Below are 19,056 nucleotides of genomic sequence, written 5' to 3'. Positions count from 1 at the left end.
GGCTGCATTGGGTCTTTGTTGCTGCGCGCGGGCTTTCTCTAGTTGCGGTGTGCGGGCTTCTCATTGCAGTGGCTTCTCTTGTTGCGGAGCACGGGCTCTAGGCATGCGGGCTTCAGTAGTTGCAGCATGGGGGCTCAGTAGTTGTGGCTTGCGGGCTCTGGAGTGCAGGCTCAGTGGTTGTGGTGCACGGGCTTAGTTGCTCCGTGGCATGTGGGATCTTCCCGCACCAGGGCTCGAACCTGTGTCCCCTGCATTGGCAGGAGGATTCTTAACCACTGCGCCACCAGGGAAGTCCCGGTCCTTCAGTTCTTTTTTTTAAGTTTTCAAATGTACTTTATTTCTACAGTCACGCCATATGTTAATGGGTACATGATCCTTTTTACTTGGCATCAATTATGAGTTGATTTTGAAACAATTCAGTATTAAACCAGCTGGGATGATTACTGTTCTCTCCATTCCTTTGGGGTGACTCTGCAAACAGGGGACAGGTTCCATTCTATTCCAATTTGTGTTGCTGTGTATGCCCATACAGCAACACGGAAAGTGGCTCCACTGGCTAATACAGCATTACCATATTTGTCATGGAAATCAGGTGCCCGCTTCTGGTGGTTCTGCCTCGCCATTGTTTGCTGAATGCTTCGAACTCCGAGACGACTTAGTGCGTTTTTGGCCAAGGGAAGCATCGTGAAGCTGAAGACAGAACGGCGGCAACTCCAGTCCTTCAGTTTTGACTTCACCTTCCAAGTCGGTAGAAGCCCGGAAGGCTTATTTTCAAGTTTCTTTCTTACCCACTGCTCTAAGAAAGTTTGCTCCTTATGAAAGTCCTTCTTTTGCTTTTCCGACTCAGCCACTAGCTGGAGGGTCATCTTCGGTAGTGCATTTTTGCCCACACAAAGTGGGGTCCCTCCTCAGCTCTTTTAGTAGCTGGCGTAGCTTAGATCACAGCAAGTGCCTGCTGGGACGGGCCTTCAGTGTCATCTAATGCAGGCCCTCGGTTTATCAAGGTCAGCAGCTAAATCCCAGAGACGTCAAGAGACTAGCCCAGGGTCACACAGTGAGCTGGCAGCAAAACTGAGACTCAAACATTGTTTTCTTGGGCTCCGGCTTGGTGCTCTTTTTACTCGGTCACGGTGAATGGGTGTTGGTGGCCCGGCTGTGGCTCATACAGATCGAACACAAAACTGACTGTGTTTTTCAGTCTGACCGCTGTGGTTTGCTCAGCTGAACAAGTCGAAACTGCTCTGGCCAGATCGACCATTAACTTTTGAAGTGAACGGAGTTGAAAATTAGTGTCAATAATTGACAGTGGGGCTGGCCCTGTAAGTTCTGCACATACTTATAACTCTTGACTCTACTCCACCTCGGCTCCCCAAGCATCTCCTCCACTGGCCTGTTATGCATGTTTCATCGTGTCTTATGGTGGGGATCATTCATTGGGGTAAAGCACTGCCCTCTTTTTTTAAAAAAATTTTATTATTTATTTTAACATCTTTATTGGAGTATAATAGCTTTACAATGGTGTGTTAGTTTCTGCTTTATAACAAAGTGAATCAGCCATACATACACATATACCCCCATATCTCCTCCCTCTTGTGTCTCCCTGCCACCCTCCCTATCCCACCCCTCTAGGTGGTCACAAAGCACCGAGCTGATCTCCCTGTGCTATGCGGCTGCTTCCCACTAGCTATCTATTTGACATTTGGTAGAAGCACTGCCCTCTTCCTCCTCTTTTGTAGATGTCTCCTGCCAGGGGTCACGTGGACATGTCCCACTCCTCAGCGCGATTAAACGGATCAGAGGCTTTCCTCCTCCAGGGGACACCAGCCAGGAGAGCACTGGAGAGGTGTGGAGGGAGGGTGAGAAAAGACAGCAGGTAAAGAAGATGGGTGGGGGCAAAGCCAGCCACCTGTCATTAAATGTGTGTATGTTACTGTTGTGGGAAATGCAGCCGAGAGCTCAAACCAAAGATAGAGTCAAAAGGGAAGAAGAAGGAACATTTACTCAAGTCTACTCCTTCTAGGAACTAGACTGAGTGCTCCCCAGAGATTATTTTTGTTAACTCATACAACAACCCAGGGAGGTTGTTATAGCCCCATTTTCATGGATAAGAAAACTGAGGCTCTGAGGGAGCTCAGAGAACCCTGATGAAACCCCAGGGTGATGAGCTCTCCAAGCCTGTGCTCTCTCCTTTTTAAAATAAGTTCATTTCAGATTGGCTTCCTCTTTACTATACCCCTAAGCCAGCTTTTGGAAGGTACCTGGTCAGGCTGTTTTCTAAGATTGGAGACTGAGGCTCAAAGAAGTGATATGACTGTCACAGGAGCAGAGTCTGACCTGCTGCCTATGGTGGTTGCCAGGCCTTGGGTCACCATGGCTTTCAAGGCCCTGCCTGAACCGACTCTTCCATTGGCTGTCAGTGAGAAGTGGTGGTGTCACCGTCAGGGAAATGGTGGGCAGCCCCCATCAGGAGAAGGGCAGCCACAGGTCTGCACGTTCAGAGTCGACCATGAACCCTGGTCCACTGCTTCTTTCTCTTGCCTTTGCACCACACGTTCATTCAGCAAACATTTCACCCCGGCATCCTCCTCCTCTTTTAATTCCTTCAGCCCCATGGCTTTTTTTTTTTAAAGCTAAACAAATAAAAGTCAATGCTTCGTGGGGGAAAAGTAGACAACGGTTGAGAGTGCTGTCTATAACACACTCAACCTGTTTAGAATATCAAAGCTAGAATTTCAGAGCAGCGCTTTCGGTGAAGCACTGCTGCTCATTCAGTTGGGAGAGACGCATAAAACCAGCAACGAAGTGACTCAATACTTTGCATGCCTTCAATCTTTGCGACAAAAATCACCTATAATTGAGAGTATGAGCGTTTTTTTTGTTTTAAATCAGCGACAGCTGGAAAGACAGCATTGAGGCGAATGCTCAGGATAAGGGGAAAGCATGTTTTTTTAGTGTTTTATGCTCCGTATAAAGAACGGCAGCACTTTCTTTGACATTCAGTTTTCACCGTTTCTGTTTCAGTTTGAACAGGGGACCCTGCTGTTACCCCTGCCACACAGGCTCAGAACAAGTCCAGCTGCTGATGGCCTGGTCCCCCCCCCCCCGCCATGTGAGTGTCACAGAAAGCAGGGAGGACCATGCTCTCCCCTGCAACAAGGCGCTGAGGGTTTGGCAGCACTTTGGCCCTGAGAAAGACAAGAAAAGCGTGTGACTTACCAGGTGAGAGCAGGAAAATGCCCTTCAAGGCACAACACCGACTTTGCCTTCTTACAAATAGGGAAGCTGAGCCCAAGAGCGAACAAGTATCTTCCTCGGGGTCAATACGGGGTCTCATTCGCAGCAGTCAACACAAGAACCCAGGTCGCTGGACTCCCAGGCCAGCGCTTTCTCAGCCATCTCCTGCTCTCCTCTCAGCCTCCAGCAAAACCAAATGCACATTTGGGAGCGCACTGCTTAGTATGCAAGCCAGCCTGACCTTTATACTCCCAGAATCGGCAACCTTTTGTGGAAACCATGGAAGGACAAGGTTCTGGAAAAATAATGAAAAGCACACCACACTGTGGAGACAACCAGAAGCCCTGATCAGACTGCAGAGTCCTCTTCACCTTCCAAGTCCTGAATCCCAAGTATATACACACACGCAGCGACTCAGGCTGCCCTAAGAAAGAAGGAGATGCAAAACCACAGACCTGACGATTCAGCCAGTTTGCTTCCTCTTCTGCCCCCCTCCCCAATCTCCAAAATAGGGCTGATTTCTAGAGTATCAGGATCTTTGTTATTCAGTTCCTGAGAGGAACCGGTTCCTGGGAGGTGGGCCCAGCCCAGCGCTGCAAGAGGTCTTGGAACGTCCTGCCAAGGTCCAGGCCTGGCCTCAGGAGAACGCGGCGCTTTGGGACACACACAGGAAGAGTTCCCTCTTCTTAGCAGGGAGCCTCCTCACCCCAGGAAGGGTCCTCTGAGACTTGTGGGCTCCCCTACTGCCCCCCAAAGTTTCTTCCCACTTTTAGGAACCCTGATATATGAAATCCACCATGAGAGATTCACTTCTTTCTTTTTCTTATAGCACGAGGGTGGAGGAAAGGCTTGTAAATGCAAATATCCTCCAGTGAGCTGGTGTATATATTCACACAAGATTGTTAGTGACATATCTGATCTCAGAAACCAGACTTTACAGCCCCTTCCTGTTCCTTCTTTGCACAGAGCAAAACCACCAGCCTTACTGCCCCTTGCTCTGAGAGTCGGACTGTATGTGAATGTGTTCCTCTTCGTGACCTAAATGAGTAAGTCCTGATTGTTCTCTGTACTGGTTACCACTCTCCCACCCCCACCCAAGGCACTTTCCCATGTTCCAGTCCCACCCATCTTTCTTAGAGCAGAAACTCCAGAGTTAGTTGCTGGGGGCATGAACGTGTGACCCACTGTTCCAGAAGTGTTTCTCTGGGGATCCACTGAATGTCATCATGATGGTGTAATGGTTGGGGGGGGGTGGTGGTGGTCCTCAGATGGCACCGTGAGGAGAGCCACATACTGGAGAGAACAAAGAGGTTGAATGGGTGGCCGGGGAGAAGGTAGGGACAGCTGGCAGGCTGAGCTCCTGAGGGACCCTCGTGGCTCCCCTGTCACCTGCCCTCGCAGACATGTCCTACAAGCCTGGGGGCATCAGGGGAGCTCTCAGGGAAGCCAGGAGGTCTACCTTGTAAGTTGCGGCATCTGGCTCCTTAGTATAAGTTCATCAGAGCATTCCCCCCAGGATGCGCCGCCGGACAGGTAAAATGCCTGAAATGCAGGATTCTCAAGAATCCCTCATGCCTGCAGCCAGACAAAGGGTCTCTCACTGTCCCCAGTAGGTTGGGGGCCACATGGAAGTCCAGCCAGGACTGGGGACATCTGGGATGGGGGGGAGGTAAGGGCAGGGGGCACAGCTGTGAAATCACCTGAGAAGAGCCCCTGCCTTCACTGGCCCGTGACTCGGTCAGCACCTCCGAGCTTAGAGCAGCAGGTAAACACTGCCTCATATTTGGAATTGCCCAAAGGCCATCCTCACAGTGACCCAGATGGTCAAAAAGGAGGAATTAGTCCTATTTTACAGAAGAGGAACCTGAGGCTCAGGAGGGGCAGGTCATTATCCCAGGGCTGCCCAGCAAGGAAATGACAGAAACTCAGGATCCCCAGACCAGCGCTTGCTGCTTCACTACGCAGAGAGAATAGAAGAGGGATGGAGCAGGGTTCAGTGAGGGCCCAAATGTTCTGAGGGAGCTCGTGGGAGAGCCTGTCTCTGGAGGGACTCATCTCACCGGCCCCCACCTCCCAGACAGCGCTGCTCTGAGACACTGCTGCCACCCCGTTCTCCTTCTGCAGCGGTGGGACTAGACAGCGGTGAGCACTCATTCACGGAAATACCAGTTCCCGGTATGCAGCAAGCTCCACCCGAACAATCAGATGGGGACGTCTTGCGTTCTGAGTCCTGGGGACCTTGTCCTAAAGGGACATTCCTTCTTCTCTTGCTAATCCTTACATTGCTGGTCCTGCATCTGAAAAGAGCCTTTTGGACGCTTGGCTTGAGGATGGTCTGCACCTATTTATTAGAAAAGGTGCTGTTAGGAAATGGATGGCTTCCTGGGTTCAAACGCTGAGGTTCTGCTGTGTGACCTTGGGCACGTCCCTTTCCCTCTTTGGGCCTCAGTTTCCTCATTTGTCACATCACCTTGGATTAGATGGCCCCCCTCTGATGTAGTATTTAGTCACGTACGTTCCTTTTAATACACCTTATATGAGTGAAGCCTTCCTGTAGGCACGGGGCTTGATGCTGAGGATTGAGCAAGAAGAGGGGAGTAAGGGCCAGTCCCTGCTCTAAAAAAGCTCAAATTCCCATTCTGAAACGTTTTTTGGTCATGCTTTTCCTTCATGCTGACTTACCTTTTCAGAAAATGCTCCCGCTTCCGTTGGAGAATGGAAATTGGCAAGGAGAGAGGGAAAAGGTCCAATTTGCGCCTTTGCTATTTTAGGGGAGGTTGAAATTACAGGCCAAAGTGTACTGATGTGCTCACTGGAGTGACCTCCGTCCCCCAAGACAGGAGAAAACCCAGGTCCTCTGCTTGTTAAGTGGTTTGAGCTCTTAGGCGTGAGGCATTCTTACATAAATTCAAGCTCGCTCCAGATCCTTAGTACCCTGAGTTGCCTGAAGGGGGTAATGGCACTGCCTGCGTGTGCAGCCCGGGCGCTCGGGCCGCCGTTGCAACCGGAGCGAGAAGCGCCCGCCCGCACCACCTGTCCCCGCCGGCATTCCAGAGTAGAGGCCGAATTGGCAGCAAGCCGGCCCGGATCAGTCGCCGCCTCAGTCCGCGCGGGCCCTCCTAGGGGTGTGTCTCGCGGATTCAACTCCCAGCCGCTCCTGGACGAGCCCCTAAAGGCTTCTTCCTCTCTGGCGGGAGCCGCGCGCGCCCCTCTCTTCGCGCTGCTGGCCCGAGGCCGCCGCAGGCGGATGCACGACCTCAGGAGACGCTGGGACCTGGGCTCCCTCTGCCGGGCCCTGCTCACCCGGGGCCTGGCCGCCCTGGGCCACTCGCTGAAGCACGTGCTCGGCGCGATCTTCTCCAAGATTTTCGGTCCCTTGGCCAGGTACGTTTTAGGCGAAAGCGGGACTCGCGCTCCCGGGCCAGGGCGCGCGAGAGCCGTGCGGGAAGGGAAGGCAGCCTCGAGGGGAGAGAAAGGCGCAAAGTTCCGGCTGGCCCGCGGCGGCCGGGCTCCGGGGCTCCGGAGGGGCGCGGCGCGCGTTTGGCTACGCTGCGGCTCCCTCCCCGCGCTTCCGCGGGCACCCGTAGCGCAGCGTCTCCGCTAGCAAGTCGGGCTGCCGGCGGACCCCCTTCCCCCAGGGTAACTCCGAACGCCTGGCTCCGAGCTCCCTTGAGGCGTCCCCCAAGGTGGGCAACCCGATGCGGGCAAGAGCAGGGCTTCGGGGCGCACGGGGAAGGAGCCCGAGAGTCGGGCAGGCGAGGAGGCGGCGGCGTGCGCGCCAAGGGGACTGCGGGCAGAAGCGCCCGGGAGAGTCCGGCGGGCGAAGCAGGATGGGGATGGGAGTCACGGAGCCACCGAGAGTGGAACAAGACGCGCGGGGGCTCGGACCCGTGGTATGAGTTGAGGAGTGGGGCAACCGGGTCAGGCGGGGTCCCACGGGTACGAAACCCCGCGAAGCGGCTCCGGAGAGCTCTGGCGCTGGGAGAGGGCAGGCGGCCAGCGGGAAGGAGTCGGGGGGAGGGGGGTGTGTGCGGCAGAAGCCACAGCGCTGAGCCTGCCGGGAAGGAAGGAAGCGGGGAAGGGCGACGCCGCCGCCGCCGCCGCGGCCGCCGCAGTGGAGTACTCGGTGCCGAGGGGAGGGGGAAAGGGGCGCAACGGCGGCGCCAGGGGGAGGGGGGCGGTACGGGCGCACGGCGAGCGCGGGCTGAGCTGCGGGATTGACGTAAGGAGCTTGGGTTTCCCCCAGCGTCGGGAACATGGATGAGAAATCCAACAAGCTGCTGCTGGCTTTGGTGATGCTCTTCCTATTTGCCGTGATCGTCCTCCAATACGTGTGCCCCGGCACAGAATGCCAGCTCCTCCGCCTGCAGGCGTTCAGCTCCCCGATGCCGGACCCGTACCGCTCGGAGGATGAGAGCTCCGCCAGGTTCGTGCCCCGTTACAATTTCAGCCGCGGCGACCTCCTGCGCAAGGTAGACTTCGACATCAAGGGCGATGACCTGATCGTGTTCCTGCACATCCAGAAGACTGGAGGCACCACTTTCGGCCGCCACCTGGTGCGCAACATCCAACTGGAGCAACCGTGCGAATGCCGCGTGGGTCAGAAGAAATGCACTTGCCACCGGCCGGGTAAGCGGGAGACCTGGCTCTTCTCCAGGTTCTCCACGGGTTGGAGCTGCGGACTGCACGCCGACTGGACCGAGCTCACCAGCTGCGTGCCCGCCGTGGTGGACGGCAAGCGCGACGCCAGGCTGAGACCGTCCAGGTGAGTGCGCGCCCGCGGCGGAGCGGGGCCCTGGGGCGCGGGAGCGGACCCGGGCCGGGGTGGGCGGAGGGCCGGGAGGCGCGGCCAGCCGCTGCCGGCGACCCAGGGAGCACCTCGGCGCCCCTGCGGTGGCGCCCCGGCGCGCGCGCTCGTGGCGCTGTGGCGGCTGCAGGAAGCTCGTCCGTTCCGACCTGGGACGGCTCCTCTGTCTGCCCGCGGCTGTTGGCCTGCTTGGCGGCTGGGAGTGCGCGCGGGGGAAGCGGCCAGGAGGCCCGGGACGAGCGCCCCCCGGCCGCCGCCGGGACAGGGTACAGCACGCAGACTCCGCACTGGAGGGCCCGAAAGAACTACGCTCTGAGTGCCGCGTCCCTGAGCCCCTCCAGCCTTTCGCTTCTTTTCTCCGCACCCAGGTTCCCAAGCCTCCTTTCGCTGTCTCTTCTTTCCCGCTCCCGCATTTCCCCTCCCCCCGCCTTTCCCCTCGCTTCCTCTATTTGCCTTTCTCTCTCTCTCGTGCATGGGATCTTGTCAGCTCCTGGCCGCTCGCTCTTTCCTTTTCCCTCCGTTTTCCTCTTTCACTTTGTTTCTCGTTCTTTCTTTAACCCTTTTTGTGCTTTCTCTTCTTTCCTGACTTTTGTCGCCTCCCTCCTCCTTTCTCTCCACTGGCTCTCCTCTCCCTGGGCGAATGAATGTCCCTCTGCGGCTGTTTGCGGACACCCAGAGAGAGCTCGTGGTACCCAGCTTGCGCCCCGCACTACTGGCTGCACGCCGGGCATCAGCGGCGCTTTGCGAGTGCGAGGGGCACCCCGCGGGTCGAAGGGCAGGTGGAACGCTGCCCCGGATCCCATGTGGGGCTCAGTCTTGAGAAACCTCTCCTGATTTACAAACTCTGAGCCCCAGAGCAGGGCGCCGCCAGCCAACTTGATGGGAACCCAGGGCTGAATCGGAAAGAGCTGTTTTATGAAAAGCCACTTGCTTTTGAAGCTAGGGCATTTTCCTGCAGCCAGCTGCAATGCCCAGTTGCTGGAGGTCATGAAGTGCCATAAAGGGGGGAGTAGGAAGGACTCTTTGGGGTGCAGTTGCCCCAGTCAGGGCTCCCATTCTGCGACTCTCCCTAAAACAGATGTGGGCTGCGGCAGGCAGTCGGGGGAATGGACAAGGTGAGTCTCGTTGACATGGCCATGCTCTCTGTCTCCCCAGCGAGGTGACCACAAGGGTCCTGGAGGCTGCTTCCCTGGGCAGGCTCCCCACTCCCTCCTCTGCCTCCCCAACCCCTCATGGTGAGGGCTACGGCCATATTTTGTTGATGCCTCTTGGAATGCCAGAGCCAGGCAGTTTCTTCTGCCCAGCTCCAGACGAATGGAGCCCTCCGACTTCCTGGTCACCATTGAGATTTAGAGGAAACCTCACCCCCTACTCGCTTTCCCTTCCCTCAGTTTACAGTGTCCGTTTTGAATGCTGGAATTCTGGGAGAATGTGTTTAACTGTCATTTCCCTTCCAGCACTAACCGTTTTTTTTTCCCCCAACCTAAGAGAACCTTGACCCTAGGAAGGTTGCTGCCTCCATCTGTTGTGAGAATTGTGTAAGCCATTGTCACCACAAGACTCTGGTGTTTAAGACGTTCGTAAACAGTTTGGCAATATTGAAAATAATCCCTCTTGCTGATAGAGCCTGTAGGTTTTGTGAGGGGTGGTGATGTGAAAAGCTCTTGAGGGCAAAAATTGAATCCCACAGCCATGGCTGTGGCACAGGAGTAAAAATGAAGTCTTGGCCACTATGGACTCCCCGGCCCTGTTTGTAATTCCTCAGGGCACATGTGCCTTTTAAAATCCTTTTGGACATGTAGGTCAGGGTGTGACAGGATCTGTAGACACACATTATTATTGTGGTCTTGATTGTGTATCTGGTCTTTTGGCAGATTACTTCAGAAATTTACCATAAGATAACGAGGACCCCTCAAGGGGAGGGTTCAGCCTCTTGGACGGCCCCCAATGGAAGCAAAATTATTTGAAATGAAATAAGATTTTCTTGATCATCAAAAGGGTGATACCACAGTGCCATCTAGTCTAGTAAAAGAAGAACCACTTTTTAAAAACATTTATTTATTTTATTTATTTATTTTTGGCTGTGTTGGGTCTTCGTTGCTGCACGCAGGCTTTCTCTAGTTGCGGCGAGCGGGCTTCTCATTGCGGTGGCTTCTCTTGTTGCGGAGCACGGGCTCTAGGTGCACGGGCTCAGTAGTTGTGGCACGTGGACTCAGTAGTTGTGGCATGCGGGCTCGGTAGTTGTGGCTCGTGGGCTCAGTAGTTGTGGCTCGCGGGCTTTAGAGCGCAGGCTAAGTAGCTGTGGTGCACGGGCTTAGTTGCTCCGCGGCATGTGGGATCTTCCCGGACCAGGGCTCGAACCCGTGTCCCCTGCATTGGCAGGTGGATTCTTAACCACTGCGTCACCAGGGAAGCCCAGAAGAAAACCCACTTTTTAAAGAGTCAGAATTACTGGATCTTACAGTATTCACCAAAATGAAATAAAATTTGCTAGAGAAACACATGGCTATCCCAAGGGCATTTCTTTTATTTCCTTAATTCCTACCCACCTCCAGAAATCTTCATCCTGAAGAGTAGTCATAGCCGGAGGGTTCCAGAATTTCCCAGGATGTTGACAAATCCCTGCTTACAGGACCAGTTCTGTGAATTCTGATAATCTGTGTGAGAGAAGGTATGCACAAGTGTGTGACAGTGAGAGAGAGAGTGTGTGTGTGTGTGTGTGTGTGTGTGTGTGTGTGTTGAAAATTTAGACAGAGGCAGCTGTGCTGGGGGTGATGCGTGAGGCCGAGGAGCTGGTCTTGGGAGATGCGAAAGTCAGCCACGGGGAGTTCCTGTGTGGAGCAGGCTTCCATGCCAGCTGCTGAACCAGCTGTATGACCTTGGACCAGAGTCTGTCCCAGCCTTGTCTCGTGGAGAGTGCATTCCAGTTTTTGATGAGCTTTTCCATCCCTTATCTCTGGTATTTCTCTGTAAACTTGCACTATGTGTAGGAGGAAGGCAGAGTGGGCAAAAGTCTCCCCATTTGTCCCATGAGACAGAAGCCCAAGGGGGTTGAAGGACTTTCTCAAGGTCATTGGGCTCTTTAGTGACACAGCAGGGACCTTACTCCAGCTCTGGCTGCTTCCACAGCCCTTGCTCTGTTGACTGTGACTCCATGAACAAGGTTTTTTAACATTTATTTATTTATTTTGTGAAAGCACAGTGAGGTATTTCATGGGAGTCATTACCACAAAATGAACACTCAGTGAATGTTAACTGGTATTGTTATCACCTGCATCATCACCGTTTCCAGGCATTTTTACACATGTGTTTGAACAAGTGATTGGACCAGGGTTGCCGCAGCCATTGGGAGAAAAACAGATTTCTACCTCCCTGAGGTTTTATGCTCACCAGGAGAAGGTCTCGTGGCTGGGTGGCAAAGGGGCCTCTCATTGCCTAGTCAGAAATCACTACAAAGCTGAGAAGGATGGGAGGACGCTGGGGGCCTGGTGACTAAGCGTCAGGAAGAGGCCTCAGGGGCGACAAGGGCCACCTTTTGACTCACAGCCATCCATCCACATTGGTGAGGGGGGGGCATGAGAGGCCACCGTGGCTGCAAGCCAAGACCTGAATCCTGCTCCCACTGCTACGTTCGAGATGCTTCCCTGCCTCAGCGGACGGTGAAGTGCTCGAGTGATATATAACTGCTGAGTGGAAACGGCTGCCATCACGTTGCCTGGAGAGGACAAAGAGAGAGAGTGCTTGGCTGGCAGAAGGCACAAATTGTTTATTAAGAATCGTATTTCTTTTCAAAAAACCTAGAAATTGCATTTCATGTATCTATTGTTTAGGGGCCAGAGAAAGGTCCTGCTCAATCTAGAATTACCAAGACTGTTTTTGAAAATGTGTCAAAACATGGTTGCTGACCAGCTCTTCAAACTCCCGAATTCTGCAGGCTTTTCTCAGGCCAAATTCCCTCCGTTTGTAGCCAGCTCTAGTGCATCACTGGGTCTGTGGGAGGAACTCAGAATTGGGCACCAAGAAACTGCACCAGCCTCATTCTTCTTCCCCAGGCACTGCGCTGGCTGGCACACTCGGGCGGCGGCTGGCGGCAGGGGAAGGTCAGGTTCCGTGACTACCCAAGTCAAAGAGTCTGATCATCATATTCACGTTGCATCCTAGACGTTTAGTATCTCTACGTTTTGCAGCAGTCTTATGGAAGAGTAATTAATCGTCACCTAGAAACCACTAGGCTATCACTGACAGGAAAGGACTACAAGGCATTTACATGGAGCATAGCCTTTTCTCTTTTTCTTTTGTCTTCTTTGTGGTCACTCCTTTTTAATACTTGTGGTAAAGGCTTCCTTTTCTTTCCCTTTCTTGTTTAAAGGTGGCTCTTTTTTTTTTTTTTTTTGGCCGTGTGCGGCTTGTGGGATCTTAGTTCCCTGACCAGGGATCGAACCCGGACCCCAGCAGTGAAAGCGCCAAGTCCTAACCGCTGGACCGCCAGGGAATTCCCAAGGTGGCTCCATTTTGATAGAGCCATGTCTTAGCAAGAAGTCCGCAGTGCACAAGCCTGCTCATGGCTCACATGCCCACGCTCCACTCCTTCCCTCCTGCAGTGAAGCAGGACAACATGACAGGCTTTGGTACAGGGCAAGGCAGCGAGTGAATGGACTGATCCAGGCAGTGATGCCGTCCTTCTGGTCCCTCAGGCTGTAGGCCACTGGGTTCTCATAGGGGTAGCTTCACTTAGCTGGGGATGCTAAGAGGATACTAAGAGCTGTTATTACTCCCCTGCCACGTATTTCTCAGGAGAAGGTGAGAAATTCACCATGATAACATCTGTAGAACTTCAGCCGTAGTAGTTAGCATCTTTGCCCAGATGGCAAACATGTTGCTGGCAACCCAACAAAGCTCGAAGTTCTCAAGGTGGTATAAAAAGCGATTCAGAATTTGATATTCTTAATAGCAATTTTAGATTAGTGCTGTTACGTGGCAATAAGAATGTTAGAGCTTGTCTTTTCTAGATATCTGTCATCAACTTAAGTAGCACGAAATGACATTAAAGAATAGTCACCTCTTCCCTCTGTCATTCGTTAAACAAAATTCTGCAAAACTGCCCATTATATTCCAGGGAAGACGTGTCATCTTTGCTCTCACAGAGCTTACAGTAGAACAGAATAATTTGGTGTTTTAGATATTTAATAAAGAAGATGGATTTTGTTTGAAAATGATTTGAATATCAATAATGTCTTTAAAATGTCATATCTTTACCAGAATATGTTTTAAAAATAGGGAAAAGTCCATCTGTTTATATAACAGTTTAGGTCTAATCAGCAAACTTTGTGGAGTAAGTATTATGACCTCTGCCCAGTGCTAGCAGTTGGGGGAGATTAGAGCCTAGACAAATCCAAAAAAGTCAAGGTCACCATCTTCAGCCTCAAGTTCATTAAGATTAGATGGTAAAGTGCAGAACTATGTCGTGTATAGATGGGGGGTGGGGGGCTGGGGAGGAACATGTGACTTGGGGCAAGTCCATCCCCTTCTGTAAAATGGAAGATTTAAAGGAGATGCTTTCTAAGGCCCTTTCCTTTCTAAAGTGTGAGGAGCAGGCCAGAAAAAGGAGAGATCTGTTTGGAAAGGCTTCTAGGAATAGGTGGGTTGTATTTAGAAGAAAGGAGGCATTGTGGGTGGGCGTGGCATCCTCATGGCATCGTGAGGCCAAGTCACCTCACCTAGCCAGGGCTGGCCAGACCTGAGAAGGTTCATGCCTGGGGGAGGGTTAGGGAGCCTCATTGTAGAGATCCTGGAATGGCAACAAGGAGGTTGACCCCCAGTGAGTATGAGAAGCTCTTGCATGGCAGGGATGTAAAAAACATAAAAGTAAATGAAGGCTGTAGTCCAGTTAAAGGTACCGCCCTGATTTCCAGTCTGGAGTTGAGGTGGTACCATTGACAAAACGGAGAGGGTGAGAAGGTGATCTGCTTGGGGCTGGGAGGGTACCGAGAACTGTGACCCATCTAAGTTGCCTAGGCTTCTAGGGGCCAAGGCTTGTAAGGAAGTGAGAATGGGGGCTCTGGACAGGTTAGGACTTAGCTGTATATGTAGGAGTCTGTGAATCCAGTTAGTCTGAATTCACAATTGGCATTATTATTTAAATGATAGCTGCAATTCACATGTGGGACTCTCAGCCAGGTAAAAGGCTGTGTGAAGAGAGGAAAAGATCGACAGTTATGATTACATAAAAATGAGAAGTGTTCATCTGTCCAAAAATAGCCAAAATGAAAAGGCGTAGGGCAAACTGATGAAAATATGCACAACAAATAAAACAGACAAAAGGCTGACATCGTTCCTGGATAAAGAACTTGTACAAATTGATTAGAAAAACAAAGGATATGACCAGACAATTTGCAACATGGGAACCACAACTAGTTTACAGACACAGAAAAGCTCTTTAGCCTCACTGGTACTAAAGAAATGCAAATTTAAATAATTATATATAGGAAAACCTTTTTGCCTCTCTAATTAACCTGGATTAAAAAAAAAAAAAAAAACTCGGTATACTCGGTATACATCAACACCACCACCAAACAAAAAAAGATAGTAACGGGGCTTCCCTGGTGGTGCAGTGGTTAAGAATCCGCCTACCAATGCAGGGGACACGGGGACACTGGTCTGGGAAGATCCCACATGCCGCGGAGCAACTAAGCCCGTGCGTCACAACTAGCCTGCGCTCTAGATCCCGCGAGCCACAACTACTGAGCCCGCACGCCACAACTACTGAAGCCCGTGCGCCTAGAGCCCGTGCTCCGCAACAAGAGAAGCCACCGCAATGAGAAGCACGCGCACCGCAATGAAGAGTAGCCCCTGCTCGCCACAACTAGAGAAAGCCCGTGCGTAGCAACGAAGACCCAACGCAGCCAAAAATAAAAAAAAATAAATAAGTTTAAAAAAAAATGAGGTAGTGGCTGTTATAATAATCATTATTATTAAAAAAAAAAAAGATAGTAGCCAGTGCTGACAAGGGTGTGGTACATACCATCATTCTCATATGTTGTTGGTGGGACTATGTTGGAATAATTCTTCCCGAAATAAAATAGATGATATCAACAGAGAACATTGAAAATACTTACTTCTTTGACCCATGATTTGTTTGCTGGGATTTTACTGAAAAACAATCCTGTACGTGTTTTTCTATGACTCACTCATTTATTTATTTATTTATTTATTTATTTATTTATTTACTCACTCACTCACTCACTCACTCACTTACTTACAGATATTTATTGAATATCTCTTATCACAGTGCCTCCAGCACCGTGAGGAACCAGGTAGATGTGGTCCCTGGCTTCATAGAGTGGGAAAGGTAGACATGAAACAAATAATTCATTACTTAAAATTGTGAGAAGCGCCATGGGGGAAAAGCATAGGGTGATATGAGAATGGTATCTTAGGAGGCTACCATTATTTGTTAAGTTATTTGGAGTTATTCATAAGTGCAACAAATCGGAAAAATCTGCATCCACATATAGGAGAATGGTTCAAGAAATCTCAGTACATCCACTTGAGGGATTATTTCAAAACCATTTAAATGTCCTTTTTAGAGTATAGAAAATTGGTAGTGATTTAATGCTAAGGGAAAAAGACATAGACAGTTATGGGCCCAGTATGACTACAATTATGTGAGAGAGGGGGTGAGGAGGGAGAGAGGCAAATCATCTTTCCATCCCTCTCAAATCTAAGCATAAAAGGCAAAGAATGGAAGAAAAATACCGAGATATCCATAGATCAATTAGTGACTTATTTTCTTTTCCTGTTTCTCTGAAGGATTTGAATTTCCTATATGAGTATGCATTACTTTCATAGTAAAAGTAAATATTAACAGTTTTAAAAATGATGCTTTATAATGGCTGTGATAAATTACACAGTCTGCTTCTTGCTTTCTAAAACTATGGCTGGTTACTTCATTAGCCTCTTGATATTCTGGGAGTCCTTAATGAGGAAAGCAGCCTCAGCTAAATAAACTCACAGACTGAAAGGCAGAGGCGATAAGTCAGGCATCAGCTGTTGATTTTTCTGATGATTGGCTGTTATCATATTCCAAGGAATCCATGAGCTATTTGAGTGGATTGCTATTGCTTGTGCTCTGTTTAAAAATTAAATGAAACTGGAAATTAATAATGGCACACGGTTGGAAATAAAAGGCTTACTCTGCTCAGCCAGAGCCACCCAAGATAGCCTGGATTTTGAATCTTCGTGAACCTCTTTTCAAATGAACTGACACCAGAGCTAATGGTCTGGCTGGAAGAGCAAAGTCTTGGGGTTGGAGAAGGGCTGTAGTTCTAAACGTCCACAACTGAGAGCTTAGATCAGTTAGTGCATGCGTTGCCCTCATCCAGGAGAGAAGGGGAGTGTATTCTGCTGGAGCAGCCTCCCCCCAGAGCAGTTTCACTTCATAATAGCATTGCCCCTGGTTAACTGTAAATTGACTAGAACACTTCATTCCTCAACTGCTCTGGGTATCTGAGGGGCCACTAAATACAGTGAGGTTCAGAGTCTTATTGTTGAGACTCCATGGAGACTACATTCTAGGTACAAGTTATTTTGACAGCGTAAAGAATGTGCTTCACACTTGGAAAGCTAATACCAACCTTCTGCGCCAAATAAGATGAGATATTTATTTATTTTTTCGCCCTATATATTTTAAACATTTATTTATTTATTTATTTGACTGCACCAGGTCTTAGTTGCGGCATGCATGCGGGATCTAGTTCCCTGGTCAGGGATCGAACCCGAGCCCCCTGCATTGGGAGCGCAGAGTCTTAGCCACTGGACCACCGGAGAAGTCCCAAGATGAGATATTTAGTCACTGAGTTTAGAGAAAAAAAGGATATGGATGGGAATGTTCCTTCTTCCATTAAAGTGTAATGAAGAATCTAATTAATGGTATATGTCTTCTAATACAAAGTCATTGTAAGCTTAGAGAAATATTTGTCTAAACTTTAGTAAAATATTTATTGGTAGAAGAGCTTTCCTAGCTTTGCTAGGTATTGGACTTTGCAGATTATTCAGTTGGTCTTATTGCGTCCCATTTGTTATTTCTGCCATTTTGCCTCTAAGAACAGTGTCGAAGACTTTGACACATTTCAGAGCATTACACTAAATAAATCTGTCTTGCACATTCCACTGTGCTTTTTCTGGAATATTATAAATATTCAAATACAGTCACACATGCAAATTCAAAATAAAATTCAATACATGCAAATTCGGCATAAATTCCATATTTATAACTTAGCAATAGTTTTGAACTTGTTATCCTATGATATAAATGTATCAAATATGAGCTCATGGGAATTACCAATAAATATATTTTTCTGATTAAACTGTGGGTTCTTTTTTAGTCACAATTTAAGCTTCAATTCTGGGATATATTATAAGAGAATAATTTGCACTTCATTTACTCTGAATTGTCAAGAATCATGTTCTTTCCCGATGTAAATGTCTGCAAAAAGGACTTCTTATTCACTGTGCTTGCTTTTTGAATTTTACCAGCAGGGATGCCCTAGTGAGCCTTAGAGAATTGGTCTTTTTCTTGTGAAGAGTATAGTTCTTTTTTTAAAATAAATTTATTTATTTATGTATGTATTTTTGGCTATGTTGGGTCTTCATTGCTGCACACAGGCTTTCTCTAGTTGCGGCGAGTGGGGGCTACTCTTCATTGCAGTGCGTGGGCTTCTCATTGCTGTGGCTTCTCTTGCTGTGGAGCACAGGCTCTAGGTGTGTGGGCTTCAGTAGTTGTGGCACATGGGCTCAGTAGTTGCAGCTCGCGGGCTCTAGAGCGCAGGCTCAGTAGTTGTGGCGCATGGGCTTAGTTGCTCCGCGGCATGTGGGATCTTCCCAGACCAAGGCTTGAACCTGTGTCCCCTGCAGCGGCAGGCGGATTCTTAACCACTGCACCACCAGGGAAGTCCCAGTGAAGAGTATAGTTCTAATGAATCACTTCCATGCACTTTTCTGAAGGAATACAGAGCAATTGAACCGTGTGCAATGCATTGGTTTACATCAAATGGATTAGGCTTGTGTGTGCTATTCCTTGCATTAATTGACTTTTTCCCATAACTGTATAGTATCAGCTCAAATTCATTCATGGAGATCATTGGACTTTTGCTAACTTCCTACAAGAGAGTGAATGCAAGCAAAGAGTGTTTCGAAATTGACTCGAGTGACCAGGTTACAGCCAGGAAACATGGAGGTACTTTTAAAAGGCCCTTTGATCTTGGCAACCAGCTCCTCAGTTATTACAGTAAATAGAAGTTGACTAAACTCACCAGTTGAGAGACATAGATTATCACAACCGATGAAAATACAAAATCTAGCTATATGCTGTGTATGAGAGACAAAGCTAAAACATTAGGACAGAGATAGGATTGGAATAGATATACTATGCAAATACTAACCAGAAGAAAGCTGATGTAGCTAAATTAACTAAGGCAAAGCCTTTTTTGGAGATAAACAGGATCACTGAATAATGATAAAATGTTCAATTCTTCAGATAACAATTCTAAGCCTGTATGCACTTAATACCATAGTTTTGAAATATATAAAGCAAAAATTGACAGAGCTATAAGGAGAAATTGTAAAATCTACCAACCGCTTTCAGAAATTGATAGATGAAATGAACAAAAAATGAGTAAGGGTACAGAGGATTTGAGCAACATGGTTAACAAACTCAATATAGGAGACCAGCATCCATTTAGAAGAATACACATTCTTCTCAAGCACGTATGGAACATTTTTGAAAATAGACCATATACTAAGCCATAAAGTTGGTCTGGAAAAACTTCAGTGAGTAAATATAGACCATTCTGACTATGCAGTGCTTAAGAAAGAACAAGGGATCAGGCCATATCTGAGTGTACGAGAAGGATCGTTAATAGTCTGATATATTTGGAAGTATTGTGAATCCTTCACTGACCACATCAAGCTTGTTAATTCACACGCAAGTGTGAAGAACTCCATGTTAGCATCTATAT

General features: G+C 49.3%; 2 protein-coding genes across 2 annotated transcripts in view; one reads left to right on the top strand and one right to left on the bottom strand.

The window, feature by feature from the left end:
* Positions 1-387: 387 nt before the first annotated feature.
* Positions 388-712, bottom strand: LOC133082395 (cytochrome c oxidase subunit 7B, mitochondrial-like). Its single transcript, XM_061178980.1, has one exon. It carries the CDS (start codon positions 681-683, stop codon positions 441-443), a length of 243 nt encoding a protein of 80 aa, XP_061034963.1. The 5' UTR covers positions 684-712; the 3' UTR covers positions 388-440.
* Positions 713-6,186: 5,474 nt separating this feature from the next.
* The window catches only part of HS6ST2 (heparan sulfate 6-O-sulfotransferase 2), a 287,258-nt gene continuing 274,388 nt past the window's right edge, over positions 6,187-19,056 (top strand). Inside the window, exons 1-2 of the mRNA XM_061178233.1 lie at positions 6,187-6,618; positions 7,481-7,999. Of these exons, the coding sequence (XP_061034216.1) occupies positions 6,191-6,618; positions 7,481-7,999 (947 nt within the window). The 5' untranslated portion in view covers positions 6,187-6,190. The remainder of the gene's footprint in view (positions 6,619-7,480; positions 8,000-19,056) is intronic.

This window comes from Eubalaena glacialis, chromosome X, assembly GCF_028564815.1.
Source record: "Eubalaena glacialis isolate mEubGla1 chromosome X, mEubGla1.1.hap2.+ XY, whole genome shotgun sequence".
NCBI classification, from domain to species: Eukaryota; Metazoa; Chordata; class Mammalia; order Artiodactyla; family Balaenidae; genus Eubalaena; species Eubalaena glacialis.
Note: the sequence above shows the minus strand (reverse complement) of the source record. Positions and strands in the feature narration are given on the sequence as shown.